General features: G+C 36.5%; 2 protein-coding genes across 3 annotated transcripts; one reads left to right on the forward strand and one right to left on the reverse strand.

The window, feature by feature from the left end:
* The first annotated feature begins 2,245 nt into the window (after window positions 1-2,245).
* LOC127257023 (vacuolar protein sorting-associated protein 35B-like) lies at window positions 2,246-12,141 on the forward strand. The gene is made up of 22 exons (XM_051283286.1): window positions 2,246-2,443; window positions 2,588-2,684; window positions 2,796-2,919; window positions 3,503-3,688; window positions 4,442-4,529; window positions 4,728-4,784; window positions 4,883-4,972; window positions 5,064-5,186; window positions 5,706-5,780; window positions 5,855-5,914; window positions 7,379-7,495; window positions 7,768-8,007; window positions 8,077-8,142; window positions 8,237-8,326; window positions 9,318-9,407; window positions 9,979-10,068; window positions 10,210-10,278; window positions 10,821-10,901; window positions 10,995-11,102; window positions 11,167-11,270; window positions 11,442-11,555; window positions 11,662-12,141. Exons 1-22 carry the CDS (start codon window positions 2,348-2,350, stop codon window positions 11,870-11,872), a joined length of 2,376 nt encoding a protein of 791 aa, XP_051139243.1. The 5' UTR covers window positions 2,246-2,347; the 3' UTR covers window positions 11,873-12,141.
* A 150-nt stretch (window positions 12,142-12,291) lies between these two features.
* Window positions 12,292-17,407, reverse strand: LOC127257022 (ABC transporter B family member 13-like). 2 transcript variants are annotated; one of them, XM_051283285.1, is made up of 11 exons: window positions 17,076-17,405; window positions 16,852-16,972; window positions 16,479-16,533; window positions 16,195-16,370; window positions 15,916-16,116; window positions 15,583-15,842; window positions 15,190-15,503; window positions 14,875-15,098; window positions 14,030-14,804; window positions 13,711-13,952; window positions 12,292-13,630 (listed from the first exon to the last, which is right to left on the reverse strand). In XM_051283285.1, exons 2-11 carry the CDS (start codon window positions 16,912-16,914, stop codon window positions 12,425-12,427), a joined length of 3,516 nt encoding a protein of 1,171 aa, XP_051139242.1. In that variant the 5' UTR covers window positions 16,915-16,972; window positions 17,076-17,405; the 3' UTR covers window positions 12,292-12,424. The 2 variants fall into 2 exon arrangements, with proteins under 2 accessions (XP_051139242.1, XP_051139241.1); XM_051283284.1 differs by having other exon boundaries at window positions 16,852-17,407.
* Window positions 17,408-18,597: the final 1,190 nt, after the last annotated feature.

Here is an 18,597-nt window from a genome sequence, read left to right on the forward strand (position 1 = left end):
AACGAATCCGGTGTCACACCATAAAAAAAATAATTATCTTTTTCTTTTTTGTGTTGGCATCAATTTTCACGCCATAACATCAAAATAAAAATTTTGACCCGAGATAGCCTGGTGGTGTAGGGGTTGGACTTGTGACCATGAGGTCATGGGTTCAAACCCCCGACACGCTTCAGGTCATCTGCCACACATGGTTCGGCCGGTCACCTGCCACACATGGTTCGGCCGGGAGTTTACCCAGTGTGTACTCTCGGATAGCGGGTTCACACGTCATAAATAAATAAATAAAAATATATATAAAATGTTGAATATGGCACAAAAATCATGCAAAGATTAAGAATGTTCCCAATAGTAAATCTCGTGTAAAAAGTTTAAACAACTTTGCACACACATTGCTCATTGTGTTAGCCATAAAAAATATGATGTTACCATTTCTAACAAATTCAGTTCACACTTGTCTTAATTTTTCCTAGAAGAATCTTCTATTTTTTAAAAAAAATAAAAATAAAAATATTAGCTCTAAATTCAGCGCGTCAACTATTTAAATTCTTTTTAATAAAAATAGTATACGCTAATATCAATGATTTTATTTTTTTATTGAAAAAAAAAAAATCGGATCAAGTTGGTGTCTCTCAAATCATAGGGTAATACATAATTATTTTTTAATATAGATAAATAAATAATAAATTGTGTTATTCCACGTTAAAATAATGTTTAATTAATATTGATACAGATCTCAATGACAAACAAAAATACACTTTCCGTTCTTGACTCTTATGACACAATTTATACTATTGATATATTTTTTTGCAACTTATTTTGAGACAATACAAATTCTCAAAATAGTTTACTTTTCGGAACATACTTTATGACTCGTTTCGAGAGATCGCATACCCTCGGGTTATTTTTGTGATTCATTTTGAGATAATTCATGTTCTTCTAATATTTTTGTAATTTATATATCAAGACAATTCAAATTCTCGAAATATTTTCTGTACTTATTTCGAGATAATCTACTTTCGAAATATAATTTTCCACAAGTGATGTCTTGAATTATGATTGAGACACTAATTTGTCTCAAATAAAGATTCCGTGACACAAAATTGTCTTGAAGTTTTATTCCGAGACAATTTTTCATGACAAATTGTCATTTTTGTGGTAGTGAATGAGAACATAAACAATGGTTTTGTTTTTTCAACAAAAAAAATTTCGACATGCTTTCTAATTAAAAGTAATATTCCCTCGTTCTCACTTACCATGTTTACTTTTTCATTTTCGTTTGTCTCACTTAATTGGTCATTTTTTTAAAAAAAATTATATACTTTAATTTCGTTTTAAATTTTTAAATTTATAATTTTTTTAATTTTAATTAGATTAATTATTTATCTCAATTTTAATTTAAAATTATTTTTATTATAATCGGAACAAGATAAAGAAAAAAAATATTATATACATATATTTATATAATATATAATATATAGTTTTTATTTACTTAAAAAATAAATAATTACACATAAAATATTATTCGTTATGTTATTTCCTTTTTAATATGTAACGTCAAAATACATATCACACCAAAAAAACTAAACAAAACACACTTAATATAAACAATGCAATAACAAAATATAATTTTTAGTAAAATAATTAAAAAATATATATTTACTGTTATTTCACAAGTATCTATATATATAAATATGAAAGTATGAGATAAGAAATTTTAAAACATTCATAGAGATTTTTTTTAATATATTTATTTGATGTTTTGAATGGTTTAAAAGATACTCCATTCCGTCCATTTATAATTATCTTTGCAAGATTTTTTCATAATTGTCCTTTTTATTTTTTTTTTATAATTTAACAAATTTATCTTTTATTATGATAAGACAGAGATTAAAATTTATATATAAATAAAAGGTAAAAAAATAAAATTAGTTTAAAATAAATAAATAAATAAAAATAAAATAATAGTTATTGGACGTTGAAGTAAAAAAAAAAAATGACATTAATTTGTGATTGAGGGAATAGTAAATAAATAATGTTAATAGAATATTTTTAATAAAAAAAAAATATTAAATTTGCTCTTTTAAATAAATGAAAATGATCAAACGAGTATCCTGGATTTTGGAAACAAAATCAAGAAGCATATCCTTTGCTTAGTATTTTTATTCATCTTTAATTAACAGTACAGTAATTTTGGTAATATTTTTTGGGGCTAGACCAGAAAAGGTATAAATTACCTGACGCCATGTGGATCGTCGATGTTGGCATCGCTCTCGAGGCTCCACTGAAATTCATTGAGTTGGCTTTAGGGGGAGTGGGAGAGAGAGAGGGAAGGGAGGAAGACGGGGAGATGATGATATCCAACGGAATCGAGGACGAGGAGAAATGGCTTGCCGAAGGCATCGCAGGAATCCAGCATAATGCATTCTACTTGCATCGCGCTCTGGTATATTCCGATCCGATTCTCCTCACTTCGGCTGTTTCTACCATCGTCAATTTTCATGTTTTTTTCAAGAATTGTAACCTTAGCATCTCAATTGAAACCATTCAATTGTGATTCGCATTGATTTGGTTTATTTGAGGGATGCAGGACTCGAATAATCTTCGAGAGGCGCTCAAGTACTCCGCGCAATTGTTGTCTGAACTTCGTACTTCGAAACTGTCGCCTCACAAATACTATGAGCTCTGTAAGTCTCTTGGATCCATTTCTAAGTAATTGGTTCGAGCATATTAAATGCTATTTTTGGAGAGCAAGTTGTTTTCAACGTTATTTATTTTTGTATTTAATTGTGCGGCAGATATGCGTGCCTTTGATGAATTGAGGAGGTTGGAGATGTTCTTCAAGGATGAGGATCGGCACGGTTGTTCAGTGGTTGACCTATATGAACTGGTTCAGCATGCTGGGAACGTCCTGCCTAGATTGTGAGTTTCTGCGCTTCAGCTGTAGATTAAGATGCTTCACTTTTGAATTATAGTGCATAGGTCGTGGAGCCTTGTTTGCAGGGCAGCCTTTTTTCATTTAATAAGGATTGGCTATGATATGTTGGCTGACTACACTTTAGCAGGAAATGGATGATAAAAGTTGTAGCTGGATACTTGTCTTCTTTGCTCGGTGATACCCATGGGTTGCCAGCTGGCCCAAAACATTCATCAATTGACAAATTTATCGTTCTGACCATAGATTTAGTGTTGACTGATAATTTCTTTCAATGTAAAAGTGGATTTGATCTTTCTATCCTTTAAATATTAACCACTTTGTAATTGCATAAGGCACAGCCTCTAGTCATGAATTCGAATGTGCCAAATCAGCTTGTAGTTTGAATTCGAAATAAGTTATTACTCCTATTGCGGCGCTTTTTTGTTCAACTCGGTATTATGACCCTAAGATTATTGAATATCTGTGGTGGAAATTACAATATGATGTTACTTTGTTCCAATGAAATTTTCGAATTAGGTACACAATGTAGATATATAATAAAATAACACGAGTTCCTTTTCGAATTAGGTATCTTCTTTGCACGGTCGGATCTGTTTATATAAAGTTGAAGGAAGCTCCTGCTAAGGATGTTCTCAAAGACCTTGTTGAAATGTGTCGTTCTGTTCAACATCCAGTTCGTGGGCTCTTTTTGAGGAGTTACCTTGCTCAAATTAGTAGAGATAAGTTGCCGGACATTGGCTCAGAGTATGAAGGGTAAGCTGATTTCTCTTTCATAAAAGAAAATAGTCGTTGGATTTCTGCCATGATCATATTTCACATAGGAAAATCGACCTTTGTTTCCTTACCGTTGAAATCTAAAAGCATATGTTGCAGTAGAAATGCCCCACATCATCATTTACCCTGTAACGTCTTTTGAGTTTCACGCTGTTTGTTTGATCTTAATATGGTAGTGTTATAAAGTGTCTGCTTGCGTCCAACTTTTAATAATGTCTCTGATATATATAAATATATATATAAAAATCACTGAAGTCAAGTTTCATGGAAAGCATATCATTTACTCTTGTGTCCGCCACTAGCTCTTGTATTTTATTTAGGATGCCCAACAGTAATGTTCCATTTCCTAAAACAGCAACTCCACATATGATGGCACATCCAAATTTAGATAACTTCTTAATTTTCAATCCTTTTTGTTTTTTGCTTTTGGTGGAAAGCCGTACAGGTTCTCAGGACATTTGCTTATGATGGATTGAATATCCTATGCTAGTTTAAGCTTGAATTTGAATTCCATGGTGTGTGTGTGTTTACATCTAACAAATTTGACTTTGGGCTTCGATCCTTAAATTAATTTTGCAACTACTTCCTATTACTCACACACATGAGGGATTGGACCATCAGCCTTCACCAAGACCATGGACTCTTCTATGCTAGGGAATCCGCCTTGTTGAAGTCTACAGTGATTTCTGTTTTTTAATTATATAAATAATCAAGACATTTCTCTGTTTGAAGGGAAGGTGACACTGTAGTGGATGCCGTTGAATTTGTGCTACAAAATTTCACAGAGATGAATAAACTTTGGGTACGGATGCAGCACCAGGTATTTAGATATCTCTTGTACTGTTTTTCCCTAGCTCAAACTATTGACATGCACAGTGCCTGAAATCTAGCATGCCTTAAAAGTGATATAAATCATGAGGGCATGTTTTGGGCATGCAGGAGTCATAGTGCTTATGATGCTCATATTTGCTTTGGTGATCCTGAGTTGAAGCCTTCTTTCTGGATTTCCGGTCTGCAGGGACCCATCAGGGAGAAGGAGAAACTTGACAAAGAAAGAAACGAACTGCGTGATCTTGTAATGCCTCTGTGCCCTAGGAGTTTGCTTATCCTAATCAATCTTGAACCTTTAGTTTTGATGAGGGTGTTTCTCATCCATATTTCTGAACTTTTTAGGTCGGTAAAAATCTACACGTCCTTGGTCAGATAGAGGGTGTTGATCTTGAAATGTATAAAGATACTGTTCTTCCTAAAGTCTTGGAGCAGGTTGGTTTACCTGATTTCTTACTATCTTTTGAAGATCTTAAAATCATGTAATATGCTCTACTCTAAACATTAGTTTACAATGTCCTGACAGATTGTCAATTGTAAGGATGAGCTTTCCCAGTATTATTTGATGGACTGCATAATTCAGGTCTTTCCAGATGAATATCACTTGCAGACCCTTGAGACACTATTAGGTGCTTGCCCCCAATTACAAGTGAGTGGTCAATCTTGAAACCAGTATTGCTAGTTATATTGATTTAAGCTCTGGATTCTTGAATGCAATAATGGAAATCACTACAAGATGTGTTCCATCTCTCGATGCACAAACTTTTCTTGACCTTGGCTATTAGATTATGGTGCATCAGAGTGAGAATAATGCATCTTTATAGTAGTATAGATTTTTATACTTAGTTGGGGCTTTTTATAATGGAATATATAAAATATGAACTCATTTTAGACTTTAGAGATGATTTAGGATGCAAGGACACAATGTATTTTCTTTGTTTATGGCAAATTATCATTAGAAATATATTGTTATGACAAAAATCATTTTGTTGCATGATGCATGCTGCTTTGCATAAGGCCATTATGTAACATAACTTTATTATTATGCATCGATGGTTATTGAGACCCAAATGTTGATTTTGCTTTTGAGATGCTATCACAAGCTGATAATCAATTTCACAATGAACAATATTCAACATGGAACTTGACATTCTTTTCTGATTCTCAGCCTACAGTTGACCTAAAAACCGTGTTGTCACAATTGATGGAGAGGTTGTCCAATTATGCTTCTTCAAGTCCTGAAGTGAGTTATTTGCATGCTCCCTACAATCTAAGATTTCACTTGTTTACCTTCTTATGACTTATTCTCCCATACAGTTGTTACCAGAATTTTTACAAGTTGAAGCATTTTCCAAGCTGAGCAATGCTATCAAAAAGGTATTATTTGTTTATTTTTAATTCTTAAACAAGTGTATAAATCTAGCAGATATTGTTGAAAAGTTTGCAAGATATGTGTCTGAAAGTTTATGCTTTTCTTAGTAAAACTTTGGAGAGTGCTAATGTTTATGATGCCTTTAGTTTTTTAAAATCCACAATTTAGAATAAATTTAAGTGTTTTGAATAGTGCTGAATAGGTATCTTTGGAAAGTGCTGAACAATAGCGGTTTTGGAATATCTACCTTTTACTTTAACTCTTTTACCTAATACCAGCAGAGGGGAGACTCTTTCCAAAATTCCCTATCTTGAGGGTGGTCTCTACCGAAAGCCAAAACCCTTCTGGGGCTATAGGCATTACTTCTCTATATCATTAATGGAGAATAATTAGATAGTGGTGACGAAAAAAAAAAAAAGGAGGAAATTCCATTACTTGATGGAAAACATGCGGTGTGTTTACTTGTGAGATTTGGGTTTTGACTTTTGGTTTTGAATAGTAAAATTTTCAATTGAAATAGTTGTTTGATATGATATAAATATATATTGATGTAATATTTTGAATGTAAAATTTAATTTTAGTGTAATATAATAAATAAAAAATAGGTGTTTGATGTGATGTTTTTAGAGGGAAAAAAATATTGGAATAGGAAAACATAAAATCAAATCATACAAGTGAACACACCTGTTGGATTTACATGCCTTGTACTGCTGTTAAAAATAGAAAATAATTGCTGTTTATTAAAATATGGCTTTATTTGTTAAATGACATGCTAAATCGCTGAATTGATTTTCCCCTCCCTCCCCATTATTACACCCGATTTTTACGCCATGCACATGTTATATGTGGTCCTCCCTAAATGTGAAAACGAAAAGCCCAAATTGACACGACATTAATAAATATAAATCTTTCCATTAATCAAAAACATGATGAATATGACTTATTTTCCTGAGTTTTGATACTCATTTTGATATTGGACACTGTAAACCATGGGATGTTGCCCAAAGCATGCATGTCTTTTAAACTCCAGCACAATTACTTTACTGTAACTAGAGACAGACAAGGTTTATGTGGGTATATATTTTATTACAAACCATATATTTGCTAGGAATTATTTGGAAGTTGCAAGGACTACTGGAAACTGTTTCTCTAAATTTTAGAAGTCATTGTTACAATCATATGAGAGTACTGTCATTATTTACGAGTGCACTTGACATGTTGGTTATATCCATGCAGTTAAGTTATTGATACTCGAAGTTTTGAAACCATTGATATTGAAAAGATTATGGAAAGTAGAAATTGATAACATTGGCAGAACAAGATTGAAGAAACCAAAAACCTACAATCAGGCAGATAGCTCAACATTTATTGATCTTCAAAAGAAATTTTTGTTTATAAATATGATGTGTAATGATTTTGAGGCATCCTAGTCCACACATATCAGGTTTCTGAAATGGTTTCTTATGCAGGTCACTGAAGCCCAAGTTGACATGCCTGTTGTTGGAGCTATTAGTTTATACGTTTCTCTTCTGACGTTCACCCTCCGTGTCCATCCTGATCGGCTGGATTATGTTGATCTTGTGCTGGTATGCTTCTTTTGAGTTGGTGATGCAGAAATTCTCTCTCCATTCATATAGTCGAGCCTGTACATGACTTCAATTCCTTTTATTTCATTCAATTATTCAGTTATGTTGTTTAAGAAATCATTTGTAAATAGTTGCACTACTTATGTATATTATGATAAACCCAAAATCTAAAGTTTCACAGATTCTCATAAAAAGGGCATATAAAGTTACCTCTGTATAATGAATGCTGAATCCAAAGTTGCACGTTTGCTCTGTTTTGGCTTCTCTTTCAGGGAGCATGTGTCAACATATTATCAGGGAAACCAAAGCTTGAAGACAGTCGGGCAACAAAACAAGTTGTTGCTCTTCTAAGTGCTCCGTTAGATAAATATGATGATATAGTGACAGCTCTTACACTTTCAAATTACCCCCGTGTAATGGATCACCTTGATGCTGGAACAAATAAAGTCATGGCAATGGTCATCATTCGAAGCATTATGAAAAGTAAAACTTGTGTTTCAACTTCTGACAAGGTATCCGATCATAAACAGTTTAGCTTTTTATTTTATCTGGCATGAATTGTTACAGCCTTCACTTTCCAGGTAGAAGTATTGTTTGAACTGATAAAAGGCCTTATAACAGATTTGGAAGGAATTTCCATGGATGAGGTATGAATAAAATATGTCTTATTTAAGGATACATTATTCCTTTCGGTACAAGCTTATAACTATATGTTGCTACATTTTGTGTTTCAACCAAAAGCTTGATGAAGAGGATTTCAATGAGGAACAGACTTCTGTGGCTTGCCTCATGCACATACTATATAATGATGACCCAGAAGAAATGCTAAAGGTAATGTGTTGTGTTCCATATTTAATTGCTCTTGCTCATTATTATTCTTTTCATTTTCAATCGTTTTATGCGAACAGTTCCAACAACTATCATGATCCTCATTTAACTGATCATAATAGTTGCATCAAAGAGATTGCCAACTAGTTCTATATTGAGACATTAAGTCACCATTTTGTGACCAAGACAGTTTGCTGCTTCATTTTTCTGCAAGAGATGGAGTTCATTATCAATTATCTGTTGAAATACTGGCAGTTGTTCTCCTCTCTGTGCAAAACCTGGGGACTTTTCCCTATGTTCTGGCAATTGGGGGAGATGCTAACATTCCCCCAACTGAATCTCATGCATGCCCTTGATGGATGTAATGTGATCCCCTATGCTTTAATGGGAACCTCGCACTTAACCTAAAATAGGCTTTGCATCAGCCATTTCCAACGTTGAGCGGCATAGGGACACCCTACAAGCACCCGTACATGCCTCTCATCATGCATGGTTCCCAATCTTGCACACAAATGTATGCATTTCATGAGTCAAACATCGAGTCTAAGTTGCCAAATCTTGACACTGCTCTCATACTTAATGTCATAAGGTCTCACTTATTTGCAAAAATACCGACGCTGAAATAAATTGGTCAATCTAAGTGCTAACCCAGAACCTCTTCCTAAGTTTGTGCAAGTGGAGAGATGCTCTAAGAAGAGTAACTAACAGACAAATCTTAATACTCTAGAGGGCGTCAATGCAATGCAGTTCCTGGCTACAGTTGATTAGGCTCTGAATATTTTACTTGATACCTCATGGCTGCAGTTCCATGTTACAATGCAATGTAAATATTACTGGATTTATGTCTATGTTAGCTTATGTTATCATGGTGAACTTCTTCAATGCTACACACTTCTATTAATTAGTTTATTATATTGTATTCATTTTTATTTTTATTTATTTATTTTATGTTTTATGTGTATGTAACAATGGGGTTCCTCCTGTTTTTTATCAGATTATACATACGGTATGGAAACACGTAATGGCTGGAGGTCCAAAGCGCCTACCTTTCACAGTTCCCCCAATCGTTTTTTCTGCACTCAAGGTATGATGTTTTGGGATTGAAAATATCTGTATTCTTTTCTTAGTTATATTGTAGGCCATACTTTGTTTCGGAAATGGAGAAATTAGTGATTTGAGATATGATTTTAATGTGCAAACACTTTGAAGACTTGAGGCACCTGTTAACTCCTAGTTAATAGCTTTTTATGCTGAAATGCCAATTTCCAAGTACTTTACATCTTCTGATAGACTGATATTATTAGATTGAACCTTACCACATCCTATATGTTCCATTCTTTGTGATATGATATAAATAAAATGCTGAATCTAACTTTCTATTTTTCAAAACCATTTGATAAATTTGTTTGATCTCTGTGATCTTCTTTGGAGTCCTCTCGGTATATGTTGGATTCTTCACGGTAGTTGATTATGGATTTCTTGTCTGGTATTCTAATATTCACTTTCACTGAGTTGATTGTAGTTTCTTTCAACCATTTAGCAACAATGACATTCTTACACAGTAGTTAAATAAGGGAATGTTAGACAACTGAAGCACCCCTTTCCTGGATGGAGGGTTAGAAACTCCATACATTGATGTATTTTTTCTTATGTAGTTGGTTAGGAGATTGCAAGGCCAAGATGGAGATGTGACTGGAGAAGAAGTTCCAGCTACCCCAAAGAAAATATTTCAACTTCTGAATCAGGTAAAAAGTTGTTGCCATGAAACGTATTGAGTTTCAACCTCAGCTATGCTTTCTGTTGTCTTTTGTGATATTATAGAACCATTCATCAGCATACTTAAGTATCAGTATTGAGCAGAATCAGGTTTCTTTTTCTTGTTTCAGATTATTGAGGCTCTGTCAGCTGTTCCATCACCTGAACTGGCATTGAGGCTGTATTTGCAATGTGCAGAGGTAAACTTTTGACCTTAGCATTGTTGGTAACTTTTGAAATTTGTAAAAATAGTAGTTTTTACGGAATTTCATAGTAGAACATTCGGAAATCCAGATAGTGAAAGAGAAGGATAGTGACTCGGTACTGGTCCTCATATCAGTGGTGTTCTACCCTTATAAACTACTGAGAAGAAGACCACTCCTATCACGTGATTACATCAAACCTTGATTTCTATTAATTTAGGATAGTTATTGATATCTCCAATATTTTATGTAGTTTAAATTCTCTTGTTTTAAGAAACTACTGACCAAATGGCCTTGACAATAGTAACTTTATGTAGTTGTCTTTGGTTTAGGATTACAATACTATTTGTTGGATTGCTTGATATTAATCTTTTCCGGTGGCTTCATTAATAGTCTCAAATTGTATCAGGGGTTTCCGCACAGGTGTCTCTAGAATAACATAAAATTAAATTGTGATCAATCGTGTGTAGTTTCAATACTAATTATTGACCTACCAATTTTCTGATTCGTGACTTCTTGTTCAAAATTTATATGGACAGGCCGCTAATGACTGTGATCTTGAACCAGTGGCTTATGAGTTTTTCACACAAGCTTTCGTGCTATATGAGGAGGAAGTTGCAGTACGGACAACTACACTAACACAAATAATTTGTTTTCATTTAGCATTTTCTATTGAGATGTACATTTATGTTATTCTATCTTATGCTACATAGGATTCTAAAGCCCAGGTGACAGCTATACACCTAATAATCGGGACTCTGCAGAGAATGAACATCTTTGGGGTCGAGAATAGAGATACCTTGACTCATAAAGCCACAGGGGTAACTTTTTCCTTCTTTACCACTCTTTTTCAAACAGCATCTTAATTCATTTTCTTTATTTCAGTACTCTGCCAAACTTCTAAAGAAGCCAGATCAGTGCCGAGCAGTGTATGCTTGCTCACATCTTTTCTGGGTGGATGATCAAGATGGCATCAAAGATGGAGAAAGGTACAGTGTGTGCGCGCATGAGCACTATTATTCTCTGATAATTCCAAACCATCATCAATTCTTATAGTGAAGAAATTAAACTGCGCATTCTTCGTCATGTTAACCAATACTCCCTTAGCACCCAACTCAATCTCCATTTCAGAACCATGTATATACCTTCGTGTGATGTAGGGTTCTACTTTGCCTAAAGCGTTCATTAAGGATTGCAAATGCAGCTCAGCAGATGGCAAACGTCACCCGGGGCAGCAGTGGTCCTGTCACACTCTTTGTCGAAATACTCAACAAGTTAGTCACTTTAAATGTTTCGTTACCAACATATATTACACTTCTAATTTCTGGATTTTATACATTTGATTGATTATTATCTTTGTTCTCTCGAATGTGGCTTTAGGTACCTTTATTTTTTTGAGAAAGGAAATCCTCAGGTAACTGCGTCAGCAATCCAGGGTCTCATAGAGTTGATCAAAACTGAGATGCAGAGTGACAATGCATCCACTAATATAACCTCGGACGCATTCTTTACAAGCACTATACGATACATTCAATTCCAGAAACAAAAGGGTGGCGCCATGGGTGAGAAATACGAACCTATTAAGTTATGACATGTTTTGCCGTGATCGATTTCACCCTTCTTTTTTAATCGTGGGCTCGTGGAGAATGATTAGCCTTTGGACGGACTAACACCACGTTCCTTCTGAATCTCCGGGATACAGAAACTGCAGGATTAGGCTGACCAAAAAACAAAAAACCAATGACACCCTTGGAATCATTGAAGTTTGCCTATGTATCCATGACTCCCGAACGACATCTCGTCTCTGCAATTAATATTTATTGTTCCTAAACCTCCATGGGATAATTTAGCCTTCGATTATGATCTGTGATATATAAATATATATATTATGTTGCCTTTCCGTTTAGTTACAGTAGTTAGCAATTAGCATCCCATTCTTAACATAGGTTTTGACACATTTACTGTGCTTCTTACTCTCCCATAATATTGTGTAAATTTTATTCATATTGCCTTAATTTCATATGCTTGACTCTCAATTCTACTTATAGAAGTGTGCCTTAAAGTTTTTTTATATATATGTATGTATATTTTTTAAGTTACATGGATTGAGTGACAGGTTCTGAAAATAATTTCCAGCATCTCTTCACCTCTCATTACGCTGCAGCTGTACTAACTGAAAATAAATGCTTCCAGCTCTGCTAAGGAGCTCTTCATGGCTGCCGCATTCGGCGGCTCTTCCGTCCTGCAGCACCGCGACAGCATCTGCGTCCTGAACTGTCGACAGCCGGTGTGCTATCAGAATGGTAGTCCTTCCTTCCATGAGCTTGTTAAGGGCTTCTTGGACCTGCATTTCCGACGCTGCATCAAGAGCGCTTGTTGCTTCGTCGAGGAGAAGGATCGATGGATCCTTAAGTATCGCCCTTGCGATTGCGACTCTTTGCTTCTGTCCTCCTGACAGTTGCGCTCCCCTGTCGCCGACTTTTGTTTGGTACCCCTCCGGCATTCTGCTGATGAATCCATGAGCGTTTGCTGCTTTAGCTGCCTTCATTATCTCGATTTCTGAGGCGTTAATGTTCCCGTACTTGATGTTTTCGTAAATAGTCGTGGAGAACAGCACCGGCTCTTGCTGCACGAGGCCTATTCTCGACCGCAGCGACTTTAGATTCACCATCTTGATATCGGATCCGTCTATCAGGACTGTTCCGGAGTTGGGATCGTAAAATCTTAACAGAAGAGAGATCACGGTGCTCTTTCCTGAGCCACTTTGGCCTACGATCGCCATGCTTGTTCCTTTTGGAATTCTCAGGTTCAAATCTTGGAAAACAGTGACATCAGGCCTGGTTGGGTACCGAAAACTTACATGCCTGAACTCAATATCTCCTTGCATATCGGCTACAGGGGGTGTCGACAGGTTAGGATCGATGGCTGTTTTCCTTCTAAGAATGTCGAGGACTGATTCAAGAACTTGCGATCCCTTCACCAGGTTAGGCGCGAGCGCCAGCGTTTCTGCCACGGCTAATGCTGTTATAATCAACACCATGAAGGACTTCATTATGTTACCAAATTCAGACTTCTTGTCGCGAATCAGGACAGATGCATACCACAGGCCAAGAGCGTATGAAGCGTAGGCGAAAAGCAGTGATATGCCGTATCCAAAACCCAAAACGTGTCCACGGAGAAGGGCTCTCTTTCTCGGCTGCTCTAATTCGGATGCGAACTTGGTAGCTATCTGCTCTTCAGCTCCAAATGCTGCTACGGTATGTATATTAGCAATGGCTTCGCGCGCAACCTCAGTAGCTCGGTGATATGCCCTGACATAATCGCCTCCGAACCCCTTCAGAAATATTTGCTGCAAATAGATATATAGCTTCTGGTAAGAAAAAACCGAAAGGTTAGTTTCAAAGAGTACATGTGTGTCGAAGAACTTGCCTGAGCTATGTTTGCCGCGATGAGCAGAGGAAAGGTTGCAACGACGAGAGCTGCAATACGCCAACTGAGTATAAAGGCTATGACGAATGCTGTCACAGCCAGTGCTACATTTTGGACGACTGTCGATATTCGCTCAGCAATAGCGCTGCGTACTAGCGTGGCATCTGTTGCTAATTTTGATGCCAGCGAACCAGTGCTATTCTCATCTTTGTCGAACCAACCAATTTCGTTCGAGAGGATAGCTGTGTGGAGTTAAGTGAACATATGAAATGAATGTTTCTATCGACCAAGAAATGGAACAAATGGAAAGGACGGATACCTGTGAACATTCGCAGGCGAACCCGAGCAATGAGGCGTTCTCCCATTAAGGTATAGAAATAGTGTTGTAGCAAGTAGATTAATACGGTCACTGCTGATGCCCCGACAAGTATGAAGGAGATCTGCCTCACCTCTCGTCGGATTCGAGCATCATCATGGGTATAGAACTCCGTTAAGATATGTGTTATAGCAAGTGCGAAGAGAGGAGCTTCCATGCCGGCCAGAATTGCACCTATCGATCCGAGTAATGCACAGGGCCACTCGGGGGCATTGAGCTTGATCAATTCCCAAACCGGGCTTTGCCGCACAGCCTCTTCATTATTCTTATGCACCTTTGCAACGGCGACTGGCTTCGACTGTTGTGGGTAGCTTTCAGTGTACGGGTACACTTGAGCACTACAAATTACCGGAGTTCTTGCTGCATTGTCAAAGGTAGGCGCTGTTGCGTGTTCTGATATTTGTAAACTAACCAGAGATGCATATTCGCCAGCCTTAGACATCAAGTCGCTGTGGGTTCCCGTCTCGATCACACGACCATTGTTCAGAACAACAATTGTGTCGATGTCTCGGATGGTAGATAATCTATGGGCAACGATAATTGTAGTCCTCTGCGACATGACCGAGTTCAGCGACTGCTGAACGATGAATTCCGAACCTGCATCAAGAGCACTTGTCGCCTCATCCAAGAGTAGTATTTTCGGGTTTCTCAATATAGCTCTTGCAATGGCGATTCTCTGCTTTTGACCTCCTGAAAGTTGAGTCCCGCCTTCCCCTACCTGTTACGAACAATTATATCAAGCTGGCATGATTCATCGATGAAAAAAGAAGTCTTCGAAAGAAACATACCTGAGTACGATAGCCGTCAGGTAAACCTTGAATGAAAGAATGCACATTTGAAGCTATCGCAGCCTCGATGATTTGATCCATGTCTGCGCCTTCTTTACCGAACAAGATATTGTCAGCTATAGAGGTGGCAAACAGCGCCGGTTCTTGGCTAACCAATCCTATCTGCGATCTTAACCATTTCAGCTGAAGCGTACTGAGGTCAAGTCCATCCAACAAAATCATACCTGATATATTGCACAAGGTATTCATTCTCAAGAACATGGCAACCGGTAATAACACTAGCAGATAATGGCTCTAAGGGACCTTCTTCGATACCTGAAGTCGGATTATAGAACCGTAGAATCATGGAGATAATAGTGCTCTTCCCAGAGCCACTCGGACCAACAACTGCCAAGGATTTACCAGCACATACTGAGAAGTTCAGATCTTCGAAAACCATTGTTGGTCGAGAAGGGTAGGCGAAAGAGACCTCATAAAAGTCTATTCTTCCATTTATTTTGGGCAATACTATCCCCTCATCTAGACTTTTGGAAGTAGTAGAATCGTCTTGGATCATGCTTATGATATTTGCAACAGCACTTCGGCCTTTGGCGATGGCAGCAAGGTTAGGCGCAGCCTGACCGAGTGCGCTACAGGAGAAAGAATTCCGAAGTTTTATTCGATGAGTTATACAGAACATGAAAGCTTCTTGACATTAGCAATACTTACAATCCACTGTAGATCACATTGATGATTGTAGTGAACGCTTTGCCTCCATTCGCGTGGCCATGCCTAACGAGGATACTCGCGTACCAAAGAAGTAACGCCCAAGAGCAAAATAAAAGGCCGAAAGTGAATCCAATTCCGATACCCTTTGCCACACCGGTTTTCTTCGCGACTTTGAGAGCATTTTTCAGTGAACTTGAATATGCTTCAATGGCTGTCTTTTCTCCAGAAAAGGCGTAAACCGTACGAACTTGTGAGATAACCTGATTGGAGTGCACATCTAAGTTAGTTTTTTGCAACAAACATGAAGGAATCACAGAAGCTTTTTTAGTTTACCTCTTCAGCTACTTTCCCTGCTTCGGCGTAAGCCTCTTCGCCTCTTTTCGACAGACTGGATATAATTACCGTGTATGCTCCTCCGGCTACAGCTATTAAGGGAACTATAGCTAAGGTGAGAAGTGTCAGCTGCCATACCAATGCAAAGCCTAATGTAAATCCAACCAGGAATTGGGAAAGATAACATAATCCATGGCATATCTGTGTCATGATGCAGCAGAAAGTCAGCTTTTAAACTTTACAATCGAACAGTCCATCTTAAGTCATTACGCCGTTTACCTTATCACCTATTGCATCCTGTACAAGTATGGCGTCACTAGAAATATGAAAAAGAATGTTTCGTTCTCCTGCTTCTGTGTCGAAGAACTCGATTTTCTTTTTTAGAACTGATTCCAGATACTTAACTCGTAGTCGGCCTGTCTGCCTCTCCCCAGTCTGAGCCCAACAAGCAACCCCTGAAATTTTTACATTTTGATGACAATGATGGATTGCTCTAATGATGCCCCATAGCCGTAAAGAGTTGTATAAGCTCTCGAATTGCCAGAATTAGAACTTAAACATACCTATCCAAGATGACAGCCAAACAGCCAAACCAACATAGACTAAGTACAGAGCATACTGCAAGAAGTTAAAGAGGAATAGCATAAATCATAAATGTCGACAAGATCATTTTATTTACGGCTTGTCAAGGGCAATAGAAATAGCATAAATCATCTTCTTTAAGCCATAGAATAATAGAAAAAAGAATATATGTATACATATATATATATATATATTGAGGCACATCTTGAATTTGAATCCCCAAAAAGCTTCTAGATGAACAAGTTCATGAATATTTACAAGATCAAAAGAAATGTCGATGCTTCGGGTAATTGTGTAAATACAACTACTTCCTATTCCCTTCCACACATGCCCAAGAATGCTCCTATAATGTACCTTGGAAACTTCTGAAGAAAATCTATGAGGATCTGAGGATAAGCTTCCCAAGGAATCGATCATACGACCAAACACTAGGAAAAACACAGGAATAGTAGCACCCTGTATGGAAGCTCCAATGCTTCCAATAAACATCAAAACATAATCAATGCTATCAGCAGCAGCAAACAACTTAAGAAATGAAAGTGTTTCTTGATTCTTAGCATCTGGCTGAGGCTCAGTACCCTCGACTTTGTTGGGATTCAATTTATCCTTTCTTGAAGGTTCAACCTCGTCCATGACCTCCAATGGTGAAGAACAGGTCAAGTTGTAGAGCAGAGAGATAATACCTTATATATGATTTATTGTTTTATTCATGGAGAAATTATGGAAGATGAAAGAAGTCCTTCCCCATTAAACATCGGTCAATTGTGGTTGGAGAAACCAACCACTCTAGTCTCTTTTTTTTAAACTGAGGGTAGATGTTTTACAACATAACTTTCTGAGATGTAATGAATAGATACCCTGTACACTATTCCCTCCAAGAACCAAGATAGCTTTTTATTGATCATCCTATTGTTGATCATGGGAAATTTCCATTCTTGTTCATACATTATGAGTGATCTTAACTAAATTCTTGTCCTATTTTGCTAGTGTGTTTATCCAAATGCCATTTGTGGGTGAAAATGTCTTAGCAATATGCACATGGCAGCCATACCAGCAGCTGTCAAGATAATGACTGATAGGAAAACCCACAAGACAATTCGGGTCGATCGTATTTAGTGCAGAAAACAGTGCACATTTGCTATAAGAGTACTGCAATCAAACTAAGAGTTACATATATATATATATATATCTCCTATTTTGTTTGAGGGAATAAAGTGTACAAATTTTGAAATATCAACCTCAAGAAATCCAGAACAATCAAATGAGGTGGGTATGAGATGTTGAAGTTATTCATTCTAAATCAATTGTCTCGTCCTATAACGTTTCAAGCTTTTTCACTACACATAAAGGCTTTAAGGGTCGGTATATGTTCTTTTGGTGCTTTTTTCAATTTTTGTTTTTTTGCTTTGATACTCCCTCCATCTCATAACAAAGTATCCATTTTTTCCATTTTACTCCATCCCATAACAAAGTATTCATTTCTTTTTTTAGTAACTGTACTATCTACCTAGCATTACAAATACTCTTACAACTTACAATATATTATACAAATATTCCTTTATATCACACATACTAATAAGGTTATTTTAGTCATTTCTACTTTATTCCTACTACATCGCAATATAATACTAAAAGTTATAAAACTACGTGCAAAAAGCAAATAGATATTTAATTATGGGACAGAGGGAATATTTTTTAGGAAAATATGTGTTAGATGTGAAACTTTTTAATATGTTATAACAAAATTTCGTCCTAGTAGAGCTTGGGTGACATTTTCAGTGTCTTTCCCTCAGAATTATAATCTCTAATTCTAATTAAAGATTTATTATAGTCTTATACATTAACTAGAACTTTATGCTATTCTCATGTATATCCAGAAATCTGGAGTTAAATCATAGCCATAGAATCAAGTCGATCTCGACGTCCATAAATGAGGAGGACTAATATAAATAGGGAAAAGCAAGACCACCATTCATATTTCATTTTCAAGTAATACCAATGTCTTGAGACTTCAACTGTTATTAACTCTACTTACAAATTTCGACGAAAGAATTTACACTTTAGGCTAATTTAGCTAACCAAAGGAATCTATAAATCAGT

This window comes from Andrographis paniculata, unplaced genomic scaffold (assembly GCF_009805555.1).
Source record: "Andrographis paniculata isolate CXL003 unplaced genomic scaffold, ASM980555v1 Contig57END, whole genome shotgun sequence".
Lineage (NCBI taxonomy): Eukaryota > Viridiplantae > Streptophyta > Magnoliopsida > Lamiales > Acanthaceae > Andrographis > Andrographis paniculata.